This window comes from Lycium barbarum, chromosome 6 (assembly GCF_019175385.1).
Source record: "Lycium barbarum isolate Lr01 chromosome 6, ASM1917538v2, whole genome shotgun sequence".
NCBI lineage: Eukaryota > Viridiplantae > Streptophyta > Magnoliopsida > Solanales > Solanaceae > Lycium > Lycium barbarum.
In genome coordinates, this window is record NC_083342.1 from 19,192,283 (window position 1) to 19,213,845 (window position 21,563).

At 35.9% G+C, this 21,563-nt stretch overlaps 2 protein-coding genes across 3 annotated transcripts; both read left to right on the forward strand.

Moving 5' to 3' along the window:
* The first annotated feature begins 3,379 nt into the window (after nt 1–3,379).
* On the forward strand, nt 3,380–17,859 carry LOC132643564 (xanthine dehydrogenase 1-like). 2 transcript variants are annotated; one of them, XM_060360015.1, is made up of 14 exons: nt 3,380–3,649; nt 5,483–5,582; nt 6,642–6,750; nt 6,892–8,400; nt 9,161–9,403; nt 9,604–9,918; nt 10,686–10,925; nt 11,584–11,868; nt 11,983–12,204; nt 12,895–13,056; nt 13,534–13,668; nt 15,886–16,122; nt 16,640–16,813; nt 17,480–17,859. In XM_060360015.1, exons 1-14 carry the CDS (start codon nt 3,532–3,534, stop codon nt 17,720–17,722), a joined length of 4,092 nt encoding a protein of 1,363 aa, XP_060215998.1. In that variant the 5' UTR covers nt 3,380–3,531; the 3' UTR covers nt 17,723–17,859. The 2 variants fall into 2 exon arrangements, with proteins under 2 accessions (XP_060215998.1, XP_060215999.1); XM_060360016.1 differs by lacking the exon at nt 3,380–3,649 and having other exon boundaries at nt 5,500–5,578.
* A 1,066-nt stretch (nt 17,860–18,925) lies between these two features.
* Nucleotides 18,926–20,011, forward strand: LOC132643899 (extensin-2-like). Its single transcript, XM_060360436.1, has one exon. It carries the CDS (start codon nt 18,926–18,928, stop codon nt 20,009–20,011), a length of 1,086 nt encoding a protein of 361 aa, XP_060216419.1.
* Nucleotides 20,012–21,563: the final 1,552 nt, after the last annotated feature.

Genomic DNA, 21,563 nt, shown 5'->3' on the forward strand with positions numbered 1-21,563 from the left:
AACCCGAAAAAACCCGAGGTTGAAAAACCCAAATTTTATTGGTTTGGTTTGGTGTATAAATTTTAAAACCCGATGCAATTGGTTTGGTTTGGTGTTTAAAAAATCCGAACCAACCCGGTCCATGTACACCCATAGTAACATGTTTGGTATGGGCTTCAAGTCAAATAAAGTAGCCAATTAATCATGTTTCATGTCAAGCTGCATGTTGTGACTAGTCAAATTGACTTGTCAATACACAATGGCGGGATCAAAATTTTAAATAAAAGGGTTCAAAAATATAAAGAAGTAAACAAACGAAAAAGTCAAGGGGATTCAACATCTATTATATATACATAAAAAATAATTTTCACCTTATATATATATATAATATAATTTTTTGCCGAAGGGGACAAACCCCTTAGCCCTTACTGGCTCCGCCTGAATACAAGCTCACCAAGTATATAAACGATACATTTTGGCCAATCAAATGAAAGCTTATCAGATTGGTTTATACCTCAAATGGACAACTCAATATCACAACTCCTTTATCTATCACTATAAACAGGAAGTTCCGTTAAGGCTAAAAGGAGATGGAAAGTGCATCAAACAAATTTAAAAAAAAAAAACATTCAGTCTTTCTCTACATTCACAATCTTCGTCCGTGATGAAATCTAATGACAAATTTTAAGCTGCTACTTCAAATCCTCCTTTCGTAATTGCTAAATCTCAAATCCTGGTATGTACGATCATTAAATTGTTTGTGACACATAACAAATACAAGATCAAACGCTTAAATTAAATTTTAAAGTTCAAATTCAAAATTAAATTCTCGAGTCCTTGAACCGACATATGTGAGGAGAAGAACAAGATGACTACGAGCCCGTTTGGATTGGCTTATAGCTTAAAGCTGTTTGCAGCTTATAAGCTGAAAAAAATAAGTTGGGGTAATCCAACTTATTTTTTTTTGGCTTATAAGCTGTTTTCAGCTTATAAGCTGCTTTAGATAAACTAAGTTAAATGGGTCCAATTATTTTTTTGAGCTTATTTTAAGCATAAAATGACTTTAAGCTGGCCAGCCAAACACTCAAAAAAGCTGAAAACAACTTATAAGCCAACTTATAAGCCAATCCAAACGGGCTCTACTTCTTTTTAGATTTGATATATTAGTTAGATAATATAATCAGCCGTCATTTTTGTAATCATATGTTACTTTTGTACACTATTTCCTATCTTGATTATTTTCAGGCACGAAAATTTGTATTTACATAGACAAAAATATACTTCTTCCCATTGATTTCTTCTGCTGGGTGTAATATTCTTATTTGATTGAATGCAGTTGTTCAATTTATTTTTTCTTGTTTTCTTTATCAAAAGATCAGAATTACAATAACAAAAGATTCTTCACACATCTATTCAAAATCTATCTTGCTGGACTAATTAGGCTCCGATAGACCTATTCAAGAATAAAACATATTCGATCATGAAATTCTTCATTCTCAAAACGAGGCTTTGAAGGGAACACAAAATAGTTTTTTACTATGGAAAGTAAAAAATGAGTAATGAAATTATATAAGGGTTATTAGAATTTGGAAGCAAAATTATTTTACCCATGTCACAGCACGTGACTACACCATTAGTCAAGGAAGAGCAGCTTGGATCAAATCTGAATCTAATCTCAAAAGATACGCCATTATTCCCCTTAGGGTGTGTTTTGTATGAAGAAAAATGTTTCGGATAATATCTTCTTATTTTCTCTTATTTGGTTGCACTTAAAATGTTAGAAAATGTATTTTCTTAAAATAGATGAAATGTTTTTATAAAAATTTGAGGGAAAACATTTTTCGGACTAATATAAACACACAAACGCATTTTCCAACCCACCCCCACATGCCCCACCCTACCGCCACCCCACGCCCCACCCCAACTCCACCCTACCTTCCACACCCCTCCCCCACGCTACCTTCACCACCCCTCTGAATTTTTTTTTTCATATCTTTTATTAAAAAAAGGGGAAAAAATCCCCCCCCCCCCCCAAAAAAAAAAAAAAAGCCTACACCACCTTCCAACCTGTACTCTGAACCACCAAAGGTTGCACGCCGAATCACCAAAAGTTGTACTACAAATTCAAAAACTTTATAGTAGTTTTGCGAGTATATGCAAATGTTCTTAAAATGACAATTTGTGTACCTAACACAAGAAAATGAATAGAAAAATCATTAATTTTCCCGGAAAATATTTTTTGGGATATCATTTTCTGTCATACCAAACGCACCCTCAGTTGTCTATATCAATAAGCAAACATTATCTATTTTTAATCCATTGTCCTCTTTTGTTTCCTATTTCATATCCCTCGTTTTGGGCATATTTTATTATTAGTACGTTTGAAACTATTAATGTTAATTTTAAATTTCTTTTACTTTTTTTTTTTCTTATAATAAATAAATATTATAACATATTTATGCAAATGTACTCTATCCGTTTTAATTTATGTGGCACTTCGTTTGTCAAGAGTAAATTTGGTTAATGTTTAAGCTAAATTAGATTAGATTAAGCTATTAAAAAACTATAAGAAAAGTACTACTCCCTCATTGTCAATTTTCCATCTTACTTTCCTTTTTAGCTTGTTTAAAAAGATCGTCTTTTTTTTTTTTGACAATTCTTTAATTTCAACTTTTTACATGCCATGTTTAAAGTCACAAGATTAAAAAAATATTTTAATACATTATACACATATTTAATTTAAGACGACAAGATTTAAAAGTCTTCTACTTTCTTAACTACCATATCAAGTCAAACCAAACAAACCAATTGAAACGGGGGGAGTATTAGTCGCAATTTTTCTCATGGTAATATGATGAAAATTAAATTTTAACATATCGGTCAAAGTTTGTATAATTTGATGAATTTAAAGAGTAAAAAGAATTACATAAATTGGGATCATGAAAATATAACATATTAATTATTTCTTAAATTTTGCTTAAAAAACGTGGTGGCAAGATGGATAAGAAGAAGTGGTAAATTTTAAATTATGAAGACTGTAATGGGTCGTTTGGTGCATGATATAAGCTGAGATATCCCAGCACTAATTTTTTATATCATGTTTGGTAGAAAGCATAAATTTATCATGAGATAAATTTATACCTTGTACCAAATAAGGTATAAAATGCATTCCATTCAAGAGATGAGATATCCCTTCTTATTCTATTTCAAGGTATAAAATACATTCCATTCCAATAAATGGGATAAATTAGTCCCACAATTATAATCACGGGATAATTTTGACTGCCTACCAAACGAGCCTTAATAGTAATTAGTTGTCTAATCATAGCATAATTTGCTAATTTTGTTTCTATCTACTGAAATAAACCAACCGACTCTGATTTCGATGAATCATCTTAATATCTTACGTGGAATATTTGACCCATCCAAATCTTTTATTCCAGTAATATAATACTAGAATCTATACTCTCATTTGTCTCCTTTAAAATCATCCAAAGCTAAACAAAATTAAAAATTTCATTTTCATTGCTGAAAAAAGAGGTTCTTGTAAAAATGGGTTCATTGATGAAGGAAAGTGACGAGTCAAAAGAAGCAATTTTATACGTTAATGGAATTCGTAGAGTTTTGCCTGATGGATTAGCTCATTTAACTCTTCTTGAGTATCTTAGAGGTACTTTTTAAACTTTACTGTGAAGAATTGATTGTTCTCTCCCAATTGATGATGATTCTTGAGGAGTTTTTTTTTTTTTTTTTTTTGTTGGGAGATAATGGTAAAAAGCAGACATGAACGTAACTTTTTCGCGAGTTTCACGCTTTAACTATCCTTTGTTCCCTTTTCCTTCTCGTACTATCACTGTCTTATGTATTAAAACACACGTCTTATGTATTGAAACACACCTCGAAGTTGAAACAAACATGAACGATCACTTTTTCGCGAGTTTGACACCCCAACTATCAGTTTTTCTCTTTTCCTACCTGAACTATCATCATCTATATATTAAAAGATACCTAGGTGATAGTTCAGATAGAAAAAGTGAACAGCAGGTAGTTGGCCTAATCAGCTTCAATGTGTGTTTTAATACATTGATGATGATAGTTTAGGTAAGAAAAGGGAACGGCTGATGGTTTGGGGTGTGAAACTCACGGAAAAGTGATAGTTCAGGTGTGTTTTTGACCATTAACTCTTTTTTGTTTCTTTCTTGTGAGAAACTTGAAGGAGATGAGTAATATAAGTAGCGGATCATCGGAGATTTGCATTGTGATTAAGCTAGTAGCTTTGTGGAGTTGAGTATGTCAAGTTCAAATTGAATGGATTGAAAGGGAAGAAAATTTGAAATTTAAAAGGATTTGAGTGTTATATTAATCTAGTTTATTCATTTTTTGTAATTAATGATGATTTGGAGAAGTTATTCTTGCTGATTTATTTACTCTTATTATAATTGTTGAAGCAAATGAGAAAGGATCATTGGAGATTTGCATTGTGATTAAGCTAGAAGCTCTGTGTAGCTGAGTATGTTAAGTTCAAGTGAATGGATTGAAGGGGAAGAAAATCTGAAAATTAAAAGGCCTTGACTGTTATATTTGTCTAGTTTATTCAGTTTTTGTAATTAATGATGATTTCAAGGAGTTATTTTTACTGATTTATTTATTGTTATTATAAGTTGTTGAAACAAATGAGAAAAGAATGAAGTCTGGAGTTTATTAAGCTCGCATTTGTGGATAGCTGTGTGTTCCTGTAATTGTTTCTCTAATGAACATGTTCAATTGGGAGATTTGTATTAGTGTAAATCTAACTGCTAAAAGGATTCTGCTTTCTTCAGCTATCTTCAATCTGCGAATATTCATATAGTAAATATTTTCGGGTTTCTTGACGTTCTGTCTGTTACGCCGTGCTTTCTCCACTTCACTGGCCTGGAAGAAATTTTAAGTTTGCTTGACAGCAATAAAGACATTGGTTATTGCTACAAGTAGAGTTTGTGTCTTAAGTCCTATATCCTTCAGGAAAGGTCTGCAAATCCTAGAATGGCGGATCGACCAAGTTTTTGGCCTCGAGGAATGGTGAGAAGCACGAAACTTTAATCAATCAAATGGCATAGTATTAGGGTAGGAAGATTGCTTCCGTTACTCGACCAGAAAGATCCAAATTCTTCTTTAGGTGCTTCAATTGTGGTATAGGTAGAATGAGCTAGTATTGAAAACTCTTCTGTATAAGGTTTGAAATGGTACTTTCTCTTTAGTAATAGTAAGTTAAGAAGCCATACTTATATGGTGGCAAAAGTTTGGTGTCTCCATTTTTGGGTAGTGTTAAATGGATATGCTTTTTCCATTGTCTTTAGAACTCACTACACCTCCTAGCTTCTATGTTCTCAAACTCCTTAGGAATTGGTAGTTTTTATTTCTGTTCAGATTATTGATCTGGATTTCTGTACTCTCTCTCTCTCTCTCTCTCTTGCTCAATTCTGATGGTTTTTTCTGAAATTGTGCTTTCTTTTTGTCCTTACAGAGATAGGCCTGACAGGCACCAAGCTAGGCTGCGGTGAAGGTGGCTGTGGGGCGTGCACTGTCATGGTTTCTTATTTTGATCAGAATTTGAAGAAATGTGTGTGAGTCTCTTTCCATCTATGTCTCTATTAAGTCTCTGTTATCCCTTCTTTTGGGCGCGGGCGTGGGCATGCATGATTAAGTGGGTAGCAATGATTTCTGTAACTGCTTGCATTTGCGTAGGTTACAATTTGTGCTGGTTTTCTTGTTTATCATAATTTGTGCTGGTTTTCTTGTTTATCATCCTTATAGAAACTAGTACATTTTCATTCTTGTAAACTGACATTATGTCTGTTTAAAATTCTAAAGAAGGCTGATAGGTGTCGAGATGATACCAGAAGCCCTCCTCTTAGCCCTACAAAATAGCTGCTGGATAATAAAAATGAAATAAATTTTAGTAGATTTTGTTTCTCGTCAATTGATTTTAGTATCCTTCAAAGAATGAAGCAAGCTTTTGTAGAACTGGACGGGTGAAAAGTAGACACACTTCAGTATTCTGTAATTTCTCAAGCAAACTAAACTGTTACAGATTGTGGACCTCTTGGTTTGGCCTCACCTTATACTACATTAACCTAGAAGTCAGTCTGAAAGTCGCATGAAAAATGGATAAAGCTTTCTTGTTTCTCACGATTACTATGTAAGGCGTTGACTTGTACATAAACCTCCTTCCCAAAAGAAAATACCCACCACAAAAGAAAAGGCAAAAAAAAGAGGCCTTTACTACCAAAATCTGAAACGACCAATTATGTGCAAGATAATTAGTCTTCAGTCTGCAAGATATATAGTCTTCAGTCTGGTATCCAGGACCACGAGCTTATTGTAACAATATTAGTACCTTGGAATTTGATACCATTTCTTCCTCTGCTAAAAGTTCTCTTGGGGAGTGGAATGCGAGTCTCCGACGAATGTAGATGACTTATAGAGTAAGAGAAAGTAGTGGAGAATATGGATAGTTAAGAGGTAAAAATGCATAATAATAATATTATTAGCAATAATTTGGTAAATGTGAAGTTTGCTTGATTTGATTGGCCCCCGGTGCATTCCTCCAATTTCAGTTAGTATATGACTATTAAAGTTTCCATAAATCATATTCAGTTTGTAAAGTTATATTTTCTTTATAGGCACCATGCAATAAATGCTTGCTTGGCTCCTCTATATTCTGTGGAAGGAATGCATGTCATCACAGTAGAAGGAATTGGGAACCGTAAAGCTGGATTGCATCCAATTCAGGTAGATTAATTGGTCTCACATGTCCCCTGAATTTCGCACGTTTTTTCAACATTATTTGTTACTGCAAATAGTACCTTTTTATGGATGATGATGTATGCAACATTTTTATAACTCCTCTGCTTTGTCCACTACATTCTAAAGGAATCATTGGCTCGCTCGCATGGTTCACAATGTGGGTTCTGCACTCCTGGTTTCGTCATGTCCATGTATGCATTACTACGATCATCTAAAGAACCCCCTACAGAAGAGCAAATTGAAGAAAGCCTTGCAGGAAATTTATGTCGATGTACTGGTTATAGGCCAATTGTTGACGCGTTTCGAGTATTCACAAAAACTAATAATGCTTTATACGCCAACACAACTTTACAAGGAATTACTACTGGTGAATTTATCTGTCCTTCAACGGGTAAGCCATGTTCATGTGGGCCGAAGGCTGGAAATAGTGAAGAAACCATCAAACAAAATTTAAGCAATGATTGTGGCTGGAGGCCAATTTCTTACAATGAGACCGATGGAACCGCGTATACCAGCAAAGAACTTATTTTCCCTCCTGAACTTTTATTGAGGAAATTGACTTATTTAAGTTTGAGTGGATCAAATGGACTAAAGTGGTATAGGCCCTTAAAACTTCAACATCTGCTGGATTTAAAAGCAAGATTTCCAGATGCCCGGTTAGTTGTTGGAAACTCAGAGGTGGGAATTGAAGTCAGGCTTAAAGGTATTCGCTGCCCTATATTAATAGCTGTTGCACATGTTCCTGAACTTAACCATATAAGAGTTGAGGATGACGGCTTAGAAATAGGTGCTGGAGTTAAATTGTCACAGCTTGTGAATGTATTAAAGAAGGTAAGAAACGACCGCCCTGAGTATGAAACATCATCATGTCGAGCTCTCATCGAGCAGATAAAGTGGTTTGCTGGAACACAAATACGAAACATTGCGTCAGTTGGTGGGAATATCTGCACTGCAAGCCCAATATCAGATTTGAACCCTCTTTGGATGGCAACAGGAGCAAAGTTTCGAATAATTGACTGCAAAGGAAATGTCAGAACATGTCTGGCAAAAAATTTCTTCCAGGGCTATCGTAAAGTGGATTTGAGAAGTAGTGAAATTTTACTGTCAGTATCATTGCCTTGGAATAGGCCGTTCGAGTTTGTGAAAGAATTTAAGCAATCTCATAGGAGAGATGATGATATCGCCATCGTCAATGCTGGGATGCGTGTCTGCCTAGAAGAGAAGGACAAGAAATGGGTAGTTTCAGATGCTTTGATTGTATATGGTGGGATTGCTCCACTTTCATTTGCTGCATCAAAAACTAGTGACTTCTTAATCGGGAAAAGTTGGAATAAAGAGCTGTTGCAGGGTGCTTTGAAAATTTTGGGGGAGGAAATTGTGCTGAAAGAAGATGCACCTGGTGGGATGGTTGAATTTCGAAAATCATTAACGTTTAGTTTCTTCTTCAAATATTTCTTGTGGGTTTGTCATCAAATGGATGGACAACCATCATTTCTTGAGAAAGTTCCAGCTTCACATGTTTCAGCTGTAGATTCATCTCTTCGACCATCCGTTAGTTCAATTCAGGATTTTGAGATCAGGAAGCATGGTACTTCTGTGGGTTCCCCTGAGGTTCATATTTCATCAAGGCTTCAGGTAACAACATTCATAGCTTGAAAATTATGCAATATTTATTGATGTCTATTCCAGAACCGTTTAGATTTAGATGATAACTGCATAAAATTCTAGATTGCATGTGGACAGACAAGAAGAAACAGCTAAATGTTTAAAGACTTCTTGACCTCCTAGAATGGCACTATTTCTTACGCCATAATTGATGTACGGCCTGGAATGACCTTTGTGCAAATGGCGTTCATGACAGTAGCTATTATTTTACCTCCGCAACTCTGATGAAGAACAAGCACTTGAAAGATTCATTTGTTATTGGTTTGTGAAAAAGTGAATTTTCGTTTTTTAGTTTCTTGCTGCTCTTCCTCTCTTGTTGCATGTATTGCGATTGAATCTGTACTAACAGCATAGGAGACATGGTGTCACGTTCTTTTTCTCCAGTTTATCTATTTTCTGGCTTGTGCAGGAGCATATTTTTAGTATTAAGCAACATTGGTTCCCTTAAAATTCTTGGATCTAATAACTAAATGGATTGCTATATTATTAATTTCCGATCAATAACATTGCTTCTAATTTTGCTTTGGTACTCTTTCTTTTGAGAAGGAAACTTCTTCGATGATTCCGAAGTCTATAGTGTACAGCTCTGTCTATGCATAGGAAATTGTAGCTTTTGATAGTGTTAGGCCATTTTGAGCTGGCATTCTGATGAAATATTTGTCCTTTTATTGGCTCTGTTTGGTCAGAATTGCTACTTATGTCTTCGCTGGTAAACTTAACCTTTTTACAGGTTTCTGGAGAGGCAGAATATACTGATGATGCTCCAATGCCACCCAATAGTTTGCATGCTGCTCTGATATTGAGTAAAAAACCTCATGCTCGTATACTTTCAATAGATGATTCGGGAGCCAGGTCCTCTCCTGGATTTGCAGGATTTTTTTCTTCTAAAGATGTACCCGGTAAGAATATGATTGGAGCAGTTATTGCTGATGAGGAACTTTTTGCCACGGAGTTTGTCACTTGTGTGGGTCAGGTATGATGCTGTACTCTGAGATGTTCTCTCCATGCACAAATTTATCTGTACACTAATATTAGGTTAATATTCAGAATAAACTGTTTTCTCTTGCAATGTTAAGTTGGGGGTGGACTTGTAAGATTTAGATTTGGGAATGGCTTTATAGTTTCAACTATTTTCTCATAGCTACCTATTACTGTCTGCGTGAATATTTGTAGGTTATCGGGGTGGTTGTAGCTGACACACATGAAAATGCAAAACTTGCTGCTAGAAAGGTTTATGTTGAGTATGAGGAGCTACCTGCAGTTTTATCAATAGAGGATGCTATACAGGCTAACAGTTATCATCCTAATACAGAAAGGTGTATGACGAAAGGTGATGTTGAACAGTGTTTCCAGTCAGGTCAATGTGACAATATTATAGAAGGAGAAGTTAGGGTAGGTGGTCAAGAACATTTCTATTTGGAGCCTCATGGCACTTTATTATGGACAGTGGATAGTGGGAATGAGGTGCACATGATCTCATCTACCCAGGTACTTCAACATAAATCTACTCATTCTCTCTTTGTTTCTCAAGTATATCTAGGTTTATAGGGTATTTACTGTGGGGTTGTATTTTGTTTTTTTCTTCCTTTCCCCACCATAACACTCGCGGTTTACTCGTTCGGATGTAAGTGTTAATAATCCTAAAAATAAGTGGTAATATGAAAGTGCTAGCCATCTGCCATTGAGTTGCCAAAGCCTTTTTTCTATCATGAAACTCAATTTCAGTTAATAAGTTGCTCTTATGCCCAAAGAGCCATTGTTATTAAAGCTTGTTAAAAAAAGTATATCCTGCATGTGTTTGCCATACTTGAAAGTCTCAGATGGCACATATTTGAAGAGAAGTTATTTTATATGCTTATGCTGTGACTACTGTTTTTAAATTTGAGGCAAAGTCAAAAAGGTTTGAAACAAAAACCTAGCTTTAACTAGAAATAGCATAGCTGGCCTACTAAAATTCCTAGCTTTGCTCTACCTACTCTTGCTTTTCGGACTCACATGATATATATGTGATCAAACATAGTCATCTAAGTTTGGCGTCAGTTTAGAAATAAGCATGAGTTGTTCTTGTTGATTTTGGTTTTAGATAGTTACTGGTTTCTTAGATGTCATTATTATGCTGTTAGATGGGTTTGGTTCGAAATGTGAACTAGGTTAATATCCAGCTTAAGATGCTACATCTTTGTAATTTACTTGTCCAGAAAGGGGGAATAACTTTGCTACAAATTTTGCTGTCTCGATCATTGTCTATCTTGCAGGCTCCTCAGAAGCACCAGAAGTATGTCTCTTACGTTCTTGGTCTTCCGATGGCAAAAGTGGTTTGCAAGACAAAAAGGATAGGTGGTGGTTTTGGAGGCAAGGAGACTAGGTCTGCTATGCTTGCTGCTGCAGTGGCTGTTCCATCATACCTGTTGGATCGTCCAGTGAAAATTATTCTGGATAGGGATATAGACATGATGATAATGGGACAGCGACATAGTTTTCTTGGGAAGTACAAGGTAAATAGATGAGTTTGTGATCATGTTGCACAGAGCTAGACTCATTCTATGTGACATTTGTATGGCATGGGAAAGCTTGTTTAAATCATTCACTTCTGCAGTATTTATTGCTCAAGCGCTTGTAGGAAACACATGATATTGTAGTTTAAATTTGAATTAGTGTAAACTAGTATCTGATGAACAAATTTTGTTATTTGAGTGTGTCAAACCTTTTGGGATGTGTTGAAATGGTAGATGTTTTATAAATATTGTGATGAACGGATATGTACGCTTTCTGATTTACTGAAAGACATGGAATTGTTGGGCTGCATAGACAGATAAGAACTTTTTAGGTATTAATTGCATTGGATTTTGCAGTGTAGAAATAACAATTGGAAAAAAATTGATCCATTGAGGCTACGAAATCGTCAAGTTCTTTCCCAGCATGTTGTTCTATTTTTGTTACATGGGACCAATCAGTATAATACTTGGTAGATATAGATTATTGGACTATATAGGCTTCCTCAAGCGGAAGATAATAGAAGGGGCAATATATGGTTTTATTCGTTTTCCTAATGTCTTTGGTAGGCATTGCTTTGCGTCATTTTCTGTTTGGATTTCAATTAGCATTTTCTTTTGAATATGGAGAAGCAATGTTAATGTTTTCTATTATTGTTAGGTTGGTTTTACAAATGCCGGGAAACTGCTCGCCTTGGATCTTCATATCTACAACAATGCTGGAAATTCATTAGACCTATCACTCGCTGTACTTGAACGTTCTATGTTCCACTCGCACAATGTCTATGAAATACCAAATGTGAGGATTAATGGAAAAGCATGCTTCACTAATTTTCCTAGTAATACAGCTTTTAGAGGATTTGGAGGCCCACAGGGTATGCTAATTGCTGAGAATTGGATAGAGAGGATTGCCGTGGAAGTTAACAAAAGCCCAGAAGAAATAAGGGTATACCTTGTGCTTCTGATGATTGTCTGAATAATCTTTCTTCATATGTGATGCATATCACCTCCATTTCGATTGTATATGGATTGTTCTCTCATTTTTTCTGTTTTCCACCAGGAAATGAATTTCATCAGTGAAGGATCAGTCTTGCATTTTGGTCAAAAAGTTGAAGACTGTACCTTGGGGCGTCTCTGGAATGAATTGAAATCTTCTTGTGAATTCATCAATGCTCAAAATGAAATTGAAAATTTCAATCACCATAATCGATGGAAGAAGCGGGGTATTGCCATGGTGCCAACCAAATTTGGGATAGCTTTCACTTTTAAGTCTATGAACCAGGTAAGTTGGTATCTTTGTTGTACATCCTAAAATTCCTAGTTAAGTCCATGTTCCTTTGAGTAGTGAGTAGTTTAATTATTGCCTTCGTATTTCCCGACTCTGCTTCCAGCAAAGATATGCTAACCACCCCAGGCGGCTGGATATATTTAAGCTGTTTCTTTGGTACCTATGAACATGATAACAGCCTGTTGAGTGACTGCTGTAATTGGTTAAAGTTTCCACTTCCTTTTGAGATAAGGTAAAAAAGCATTCCATTTACTATGTAAAACCAACAGGCTATTGCCCCCTTCCAAGATGTGGTTAAAAACATAGACTTCTATTGATCACACATTTCTCATTTTATCAAGAAATTCACAAAATGCAAGTGGTAGATTTAGCAAAAAAAATTGATTGGCTGATGGAACATTTCCTACCCTTGAGGTCCATCTGTTCCATTTCAACCATTGCGCAACTGGATAATTTAGTTAGATTTCCAAATTGATTTTTCTTCTCTTGGTTAATGGGACTATTGGAGGTGAAATGCACCTGAGTAAGTTGAGGTGTTGGTGTGAATAGTTCTACAGGAGATATAGGTTCCTGTTCTTCATAAACAGCACTTTTTCTGATGCTGATTGTTTCAGAATTTTAGTTCTGTGAAAAATTATAATCGCAAAAGTTTAAGTTGGTTATTGACTGACTGATTGACTACAGGCAGGTGCTCTTGTTCAAGTTTACACAGATGGAACAGTGTTGGTCACTCATGGGGGTGTGGAGATGGGCCAAGGTTTGCATACAAAAGTTGCTCAGATTGCTGCATCTTCCTTTAACATCCCTCTAAGTGCAGTATTCATCTCAGAGACAAGTACTGACAAGGTATTGGGTGTGAGACAAATATCAATATATCATTGTTTGAAGGTTCTATCTTCTCTTATTGAATAAACTAAAAGGACACAGGGGAATCACGTGGCATAACTCTTGTTTTATTTCTAATAGTAGCTGTGACGACGGAAAGGGTTAGGCATGTACTAGATGGCGATGAGAGAAAATGAGCTAAACCAGAAGCTTAATATACTAAAACTTGAATTTACTCAAGTCTGTAAATGTTGATCTTAGATACTGCCTTCACTTGCTACCTGAAAAAATTGAAACTAATCCTCCTTCAGCCAAGCAGTGGTTTAGTTTGGGGTAGGGTTTGTTGGGTGTGTGTGTGTGTTGGGGGGGGGGGGGGGGGATATTTCTTCTAGCACATTGTATTGTTTTATTCAAAATCCTTGTGTTGCATGTGAATTTTGTTTTGCAGTTTATGAAACATATTAGTACCTGTCTCATCTAGTTTTCCTGCCAATCTAGGTTCCTAATTCTTCACCAACAGCTGCTTCTGCAAGTTCTGACATGTATGGAGCCGCAGTATTGGATGCATGCGAGCAAATAAAAGCACGGATGGAGCCTATTGCATCCAAGTCTAACTTTAGCTCTCTTGCGGAGGTATTTCTTTCTGTTCTGGCTCTAAGTAATTTTTCCATTCGGTATCTGTTTTATACTTTTATTTCATTCATAATCTGGTGGACTTCCTTGTCTATCATTTGAAATATGTTGATGACTTATGCTTGAACAAGGATGGGGTTTTGGCATGAAGAGGAAATGATAAAAATGCTTTACTCGTAAATTTCTCCAATTTGATCGGCCAATAGGTGTAGTAAGTGATAATTAAATTAAAGTGCAAACATGGTAGGCTGTTGCAAAATCAGTTGTGGCTTGTGATCATCCTTATCGTATTGTCTGTTTCGTTTCCCTTTACTCTTCCTTTTCTCCATTTTGCTAGATCCATATCATCCTATCTCTTTTTTTTTCCCCTTATGAAATACTACCTCTAATCTGACCTCATCTTTCTGATAAAGAGGGATATATACATATTCTCTGATATACCTTCCTTTCCCACCTTCAAATTATTATTTTGATTGTGACCATCAAATGATGGTTTCCTCCTCTACAGTAACCTCCTTACTCCTTAGGTGAAAGTCACACTTCTTCAGGGTTAGGCACCAATTCTGAAGAAGATGACATATATCATTTGGAAGAAGATAATTTATCTTTAAAGTTTATCAGACTATTGAAGACCTTTAGTTTTTGTTATCTTTTGCTTTTACCTGACTAAGTTGAGTTTAAGAAGTCCAAGGAATAGAAACTAACGACTAGTAAATGCTCACTTGAATGAGAATAGGGTATGCAAATGCCAGATGAAGTTAGCTCTGGGAGGAGGTACTAAGTTCCAGCCATTTTTAGTCTACAGTGCGTGCATCTCTTCAAGCATAGCCTTGCATGGGCTAGTATTTGACCAGGCTTGTTGGATATTTCCATATAATTAATAAGGAATTTAAGGGCAAGGAAAAAGTCAAGGAGTTTACATAACAAAAAAAGATATGTGAAAATGTACAAAGATAATGTGAATAATTACAAGTGGTGCTTACAGCTTTTTCAGTCCATGGGAGGATGAAGTCTCCAATGAGAGTTCTGTATCAAAAAACAACAAATTATAGAGTGGCCTAAGATGAAGATTCGTTAAATGGTTAGGGAAGAAAAGGGAGGTAGAAATAATTCAAGGTCAGAAGAGAGCAAAACGCTAAATGGTAAGGAGTGGATGCAATGATATGATGTCCCCTCCCTTCCACCAAAAACCAAAAAAGAGTGTTAAAACATTGGCTGCACCACATATATTTTCAAGTTCTTAAATAACTGATACCTCCTGCACCTGAAGTCACAATTTAGTTTTGGCACACCTCGTGTCAGCTGAACTAGGCATGCAAAATTTATAAAAGGGAAATGAAAGGTACTTAGAAACAGACACAGAAGGAACTTGTCCATCTAGAAGGACAGATAGTGTTTTGTATAAGATGCTGCGATTATGGCAGTAGATGGAGGACTTAGCAACATGGGAATGTAGCAAGAGAGTGGGGCATGAATCATGACATTCCTAGTCACGAGATTGCTAGTTGAGAGCCTCTCACTTGATAAAGTTCCAGGATCTATTCTTCACTGGACATGTAATTTTGCAAATTTTAGAACCTTTGTTGTTAAAATGGAGCTTGTAAAGATGGAATGCGTGACCTTTTGTTTAAAGATGAGGCTGTTAAAGATTGAACTCTTGACAGGTACTGGACCAATGGGCCAAAGTCACTTCATATGTATAAAAAAGTAAAACTGTAAAAGCAAGTTTATATAAATCTTTACAAATTTGCTTGTTTGTTCCCTTATAAGCGGTACGTCACTGCCCTAAGCAAGACCACATATCCAGTATATTCATTGTAATCTTGGGAACTATAACATCAAATTATAAGAAACTCAAGAAAAAGCTGGGAATCTGCAAAAGAGAATGCATGAATGATTTTTCACAGTGGAACTGAAAGGTTTTCTTCATGGTATCCCTGGCAAGCTCATTACCGCAAATAGAAAAGTACCTTTCCGGGGCATATTGTTCCATAATTGCACCGTATATAATACCTTGTTCAGATTGATAATACTGCAAGCACTTTGTATCTCTCCCTCATCAACAGGATATAATTCTTTATTAATCTGACTTAAATTGTGTTTCTACCTCAAAACTGGACTCTGAAATTTGCACTGTCTTCTTCTACAGTTCTGTCATGATGACAATAAAGGAACATTGACCACTAACCACATGTCTTGTCTTTGATCTACTATCAGCTTGCGAATGCATGCCACCTGGAGAGAATAGACCTTTCTGCTCATGGGTTCTTCATTACACCTGATATTGGCTTTGACTGGTCAACTGGGAAAGGCAATCCATTTAGGTACTTCACCTATGGTGCCGCATTTGCCGAGGTTGAAATCGACACATTAACAGGCGATTTCCATACTAGGAGAGCAGACGTTCTCCTAGACCTTGGTTTCTCCCTCAATCCAGCGATTGATGTTGGACAGGTTATTGTTGCTCTTTCTGTACTATTTACGTATAGATTTTGAATTTTCAATTGTTTAACTGGTCTGCCTAATGACGCAATTTGATTATACAGTAAAAAAGTGGAATCTTGAGCAGTAAATGCTGTAGTAATTGACGATTAAAAGTCTTGCAAGTTGTTATTTTTTCCAGATCTATCTACATATAACGTTTGCGTTTCATTATTTTGAATGGGGACCAAGGAGGAGGAATAGAATTCAGATTTCTAAAGTCCATGTCCTTTTCCTGGAATAGAATAGGACAATTTTCAATTGTTCTTCCCTTTTTTTTTTTTTTTTTTTGATTTCAAACGTTCAGATATTTACAAAGATATATTATGTCTAGTGCCAGTACTTCCCAGGTGCAGTCTTGCAGCTAATTGTCTATATTTGGAAAGAGATATAGAAGCACTATTGCATTTGGAGATGGGCTGGATCTAGTATATCGATCTGAAATGGAGCTTTGCTAACAATCATGCATACTCTTTCATACTCTATGCAGATAGAAGGAGCATTTGTACAGGGTCTTGGATGGGTAGCATTGGAAGAGCTAAAATGGGGCGATAAAGCACACAAGTGGATTCCACCTGGATGCTTATTCACATGTGGACCTGGAAACTACAAGCTTCCATCTTTGAATGATGTACCTTTCAAATTTAATGTCTCTCTTTTGAAAGTAAGTTTCACCACTATCTCTGCCTGGATATGTCTAGATATTCATTGTTTGTTGAATACTTCTAAAAGCCATTTTCTTATTTGTTAGTACATTCTTTCCTTTGCGTTCCATAAAATTTGGTTCTGCAAGTATACATCATCAATGAGCTGATATGCACCATTTCTCGAACTGCCCAAAATTTAGGTACACTTGTTAGTCTTTAGCAAGGAAACTTAAGAGAAATAACAGAGAGGGGCTAAGAGAAATATACTGGCTATGCAGTCAAAGGGAACAATTTTATTAATAGCTCAGAGACATCCATTTATAGCTTTAATTCTTAACTGGAAATAGAAAAATATGCTATTGACTTGTGTGCAAAAACCAAATCACAAAGAAAGAGGAAACTAACTCCTAAATTTAAGCCGCAATAATTTGAAATCCTACAAGTTAGTTACTGATAGACCGATTTTCTGCAAATCTTCTAGAGATGATGCAGTTATCTGTTTTTATTTCTGTAGTATCCTGAGACATTGTCAACAAACTTTTACAAGCACCAACTGTTGTTTCTTTTTCTTGAATAATTTTCGGCTTTTCAATAATATTCCTATTTTATTTGGAAGTCCATATGCATCTGCACACCATATCTTTACTTTTTCCATTAACAATCTTCTTGACATTTGCCAACAGAATGCCCCAAACACCAGGGCTATCCATTCCTCTAAAGCAGTAGGGGAACCACCCTTCTTTCTTGCCTCAGCTGTATTTTTCGCCATCAAGAACGCCATTAAATCTGCAAGAACGGAAGCTGGTTGCAGCGACTGGTTCCCTCTTGATAATCCAGCCACTCCAGAACGTATTCGAATGGCTTGCAGTGATGAATTTACGAGATTACTTGTGGATTCTGATTTTCGGCCAAAGCTAAGTGTTTGATCTTTGTAGTATACTGAATAGTTGAAGGCTTAGAGCTTCATATGATGCCTTCTGTACATTTTCCTGTAACATTATGTAAAACTTTGATAATAACATGTTAAATGAGAATGTAATTTGTCCTCTAAGGGGCTTCATTATTGTTTTGGACACTTACAATATGAATGGAAGAAAATGACCCTAAAAAGATAATCGTATATTTTAACTTATCACTAGAGAAAATGGTCTTATAATTAAAATAACATTTGTAATGGATCACAAGGTCAAATATGTAATGGTTTCAAGTCTACACTGTGACACTTTCTACAAATGACACATTTTCTGAAGGTTGTACTGGTTAATACTCTATAAAAAAGGAAAAAGCGTCAAAAATGCCCCTCTACTTTGAAAAAAGGGTTAAAAATAAATCCTCCATTACAAATTTGGGTCAAAAATACCCCTCTTGTCATTAAAGTATTTAAATATACCCGTCTCAACGGAAATTCCAACATAACCCGATTTTATTTTTAAATCCGTTCCATTTCTTGTATTTGTTCTTTTTTCGTTGAAAGTTCGTCGTTGTTTTTAGTAAAAATAACTCGTGTTCTTTTTCTTATTTCCCCGTTTCTTGTTTATTTATCTCAAGACAAAACAAGGCGGAGCTTATAAATTCATCCTTTTTCTAAGAAGAATGAAAATAAATATAGGCTTAAAAAAAAGATTTAAGGTGGAGCTTGTGCTTCAGTTGGCTAAAAAACTAAAAAGTAAAAGGAAAGATATGAGTAACCTTCAACAACTTACAAATTTTGCTAAACTAATTTTGAAATCTAAACAAATTTAAAATGATTTTCGAATGAGGTATGAATATTAGTGAAGTGTTGTTTTACAACTTTTAAAGCCGTCCTTGGAAGTTCTTTCATAGATGTAAATAATAAACAAGGAATAAAGTAATATAGTCTCTAAAATTTGCATAAAATATAGCTCCATTTGCCCTTTTCTTGCCGAACGCAAAATGTAGCTCCATTTTCCCTCGAGTTTTATGTTTGACTTGGTCTCACGTTAGTCTTTGTCACTACTGAAGAACAAGTCTACTAACTAGAGGCAGCAACATTCATAAATTTCACTAAAATATTGTACCAAAATTTCATGAGAAGACTATATAAAGGGAATTTCTCCCTCTTTATGCTCACCAATTTCAGTTCATTTTCTTCATACCTCTAACAAAATATGGCTTCTTTTCGGCCATATCTTGTATGGTTTGTGGCGATACTTTTGGTATCCAAGAGCGTAGAAGCAAGACATAGATTTCATTCATGGAGAAAATATAGTTACAAGTCATCTCCAGAGTCGATACCAATGTCTGCACCTAATTTTAACCAGTCACCGCGTCAACTATCTCCATCACCACAACCATCATCCTCGGATTATTACACTTCTAGTCCTGCATCACCTTTAGGGTGGTTCTCTCCTCAACCATCCCCATGGCCTTCTCCTACTTACAACAAGTCTCCAAGTTCACCAACTTCATCACCACTATCACCAACTCCATATGATAAAAGTTCACCGCCCTCACCTTCAAGATGGGCTCCATCCCCATATTACGATTCATGGGAACCATCTCCTAGTTATACGACATTGTCTCCTCAATCATCGCCTGTACTTGCACCTTCTTACCCTAACCAATCCCCACCATCACCTATAGAATGGTTCTCTCCTCGACCTTCCCCAGCGCCTTCGTCCACTTACGACGACAAGAATGCTCCAACTTCACCAACTACATCGCCACTATCACCATCTCCATATGATAATAGTTCACCGCCCTCACCTTCAGGATGGGCTCCATCTCCATCACGAGCACCATATCCTAATGATAAAGTATCTCCTCAGTCATCGGTTGTACCTATACCTGTACCTTCGTATTCTGATAAGTATTCACGACAACCTTCTCTATCACCACTTCCAAATTACTATTATAAATCACCATCTCCTCCATATATTTACAACTCTCCACCACCTCCTCCCTATTATTACATGTCCCCACCACCACCATCACCCTCTCCTCCACCACCATACTACTATAAATCTCCACCTCCACCTCCTCCATCACCATCACCCCCTCCTCCATACGTCTACAAGTCACCACCCCCACCATCGCCATCCCCTCCTCCTTCGTATTACTACATGTCACCACCCCCACCATCACCATCACCATCCCCTCCTCCTCCATATTATTACATGTCGCCATCCCCACCATCTCCTTCGCCTCCACCTCCTTACTACTACAACTACCCGCCGCCACCTCCATCTTACTAAAAATTCCCATTATTTTTTCATATATCTGCTCCTAAACCATATTAGTGCCACTACCACACACATATCCTCCTTTCTTGAAGTTTCATTCTATCTATCTTCTGTGAGTCCTGTCGCAAGCCATATGGATATATCATATATTTATCTGCAGTAAGAGGAATTAGCTTGAGAAAGAGATCGGCGCTTCAGCAGTTTATTTTTATTTGTCCAACAAATTATGTGTCGTATGCATTTCTTTTGTTCGTATCATTGATCCTTATATGTTTATTTTTAATATATGTATCCTCTTTTCACTTTGATATTATGAGATAAAAAGTTATTCTAAAAATGATGGTCTTTTTGTTCTGTTTAAGTTTGGAGTTTGCTCAGTAACAAGAAAAATGAGCTGAGTGCTGACATAAAATAGTTAAATAAATTCAATATCCCTAACTAAATAAGCAAAATTATTGTAACCAAGGGGAATTGTATTGATAGTGAGAACTGTAATCGCATCCATTGAGATAAGAGTTTATCTTCAAACTATTACAAATACTTCAAACTAGTAATCAAATCTTCCAAGGGAAGAAGAAACAAAAAGGAAGAAGGGAGAGAGGTTTCAGAATTAATCTAAGCAACTAAGAAAAAAAGAGACAACTTCATAGCATACCCCTAATAGATTATTTCCCTCTTCTATATATAGGCATCTTCCCAGGGTTCTAAATTTAATTGACATATTTCCACATGGGTCCTCCATCTTAGTTATATTCATAACAGTCTCATCTGAAACTTGTACATTGAAAACTAAAAGGAGTACTATCTTCATAATTCATGCCAGCATATAGGACATGTTTTCTTAATTACAAGATACGACAAACTATAAATATCCCAAGCCCTCATCCCAATATTGGAATATAGGGAAAAAGCCAAGCTTTTCCTCAATTATGAGAAATAGAATAAATTTGCCATCCGTTTGAATGTGATCTCATATTTGTCCTTACCATTGATGGACTGACTCAAAATTTCCCCTCAATGAGAAATGTAATAAAGTTGCATTTTGTTTGAATGTAGTCTCAAGTATGCCCTTACACTTAGTGGATTGTCTTAGATTTATCCCTCAAAACTCATACAAGTCATTTTTTCTATAAAACTCTTTTAATATAGAGTTTGTTTAACTTCTATTTTTTTAAAATGATAAGAGAAAGAAAACGAAGAAAATGAAAGAACATATAAAAAAAACTCTCTTCGAAAATACACATTAAAAGTAGAAATGTTTCCTCAAATTATTCCTTTTTGCTCAACAGATGATTAATAAGTCTTCTCTCTTTCAGCTCTATCTTTGTAAAGATCAATATTTCAAATTGGCCCCCAAGACATGAATAGCAGCACCAAACCTGTTGATCTCTTGTCCGAGCCCATCTCTTCCCTCTATACAACATCTCACCATATTTATTATTCCATCACAGAGAATCCCACTTCTATTCGTTGAGCTTGTTCTGTTAGCCAAGTTTCATGACTCAGAATCTCCATCTTTTTACAATTTTCCTCTTGGTGGATCTTACTCTCTTCTTCCCTTTGA

What these genes read in the sequence shown, in the direction of transcription:
- LOC132643564 (XM_060360015.1), top strand. Translation starts at nt 3,532, where the DNA reads ATGGGTTCATTGATGAAGGAAAGTGACGAGTCAAAAGAAGCAATTTTA. An exon ending in CAGCGATTGATGTTGGACAG is followed by an intron (nt 16,123 to 16,639) that starts GTTATTGTTGCT and finishes TACTCTATGCAG; the next exon opens with ATAGAAGGAGCATTTGTACA. An exon ending in TTAATGTCTCTCTTTTGAAA is followed by an intron (nt 16,814 to 17,479) that starts GTAAGTTTCACC and finishes ATTTGCCAACAG; the next exon opens with AATGCCCCAAACACCAGGGC.
- LOC132643899 (XM_060360436.1), top strand. Translation starts at nt 18,926, where the DNA reads ATGGCTTCTTTTCGGCCATATCTTGTATGGTTTGTGGCGATACTTTTG.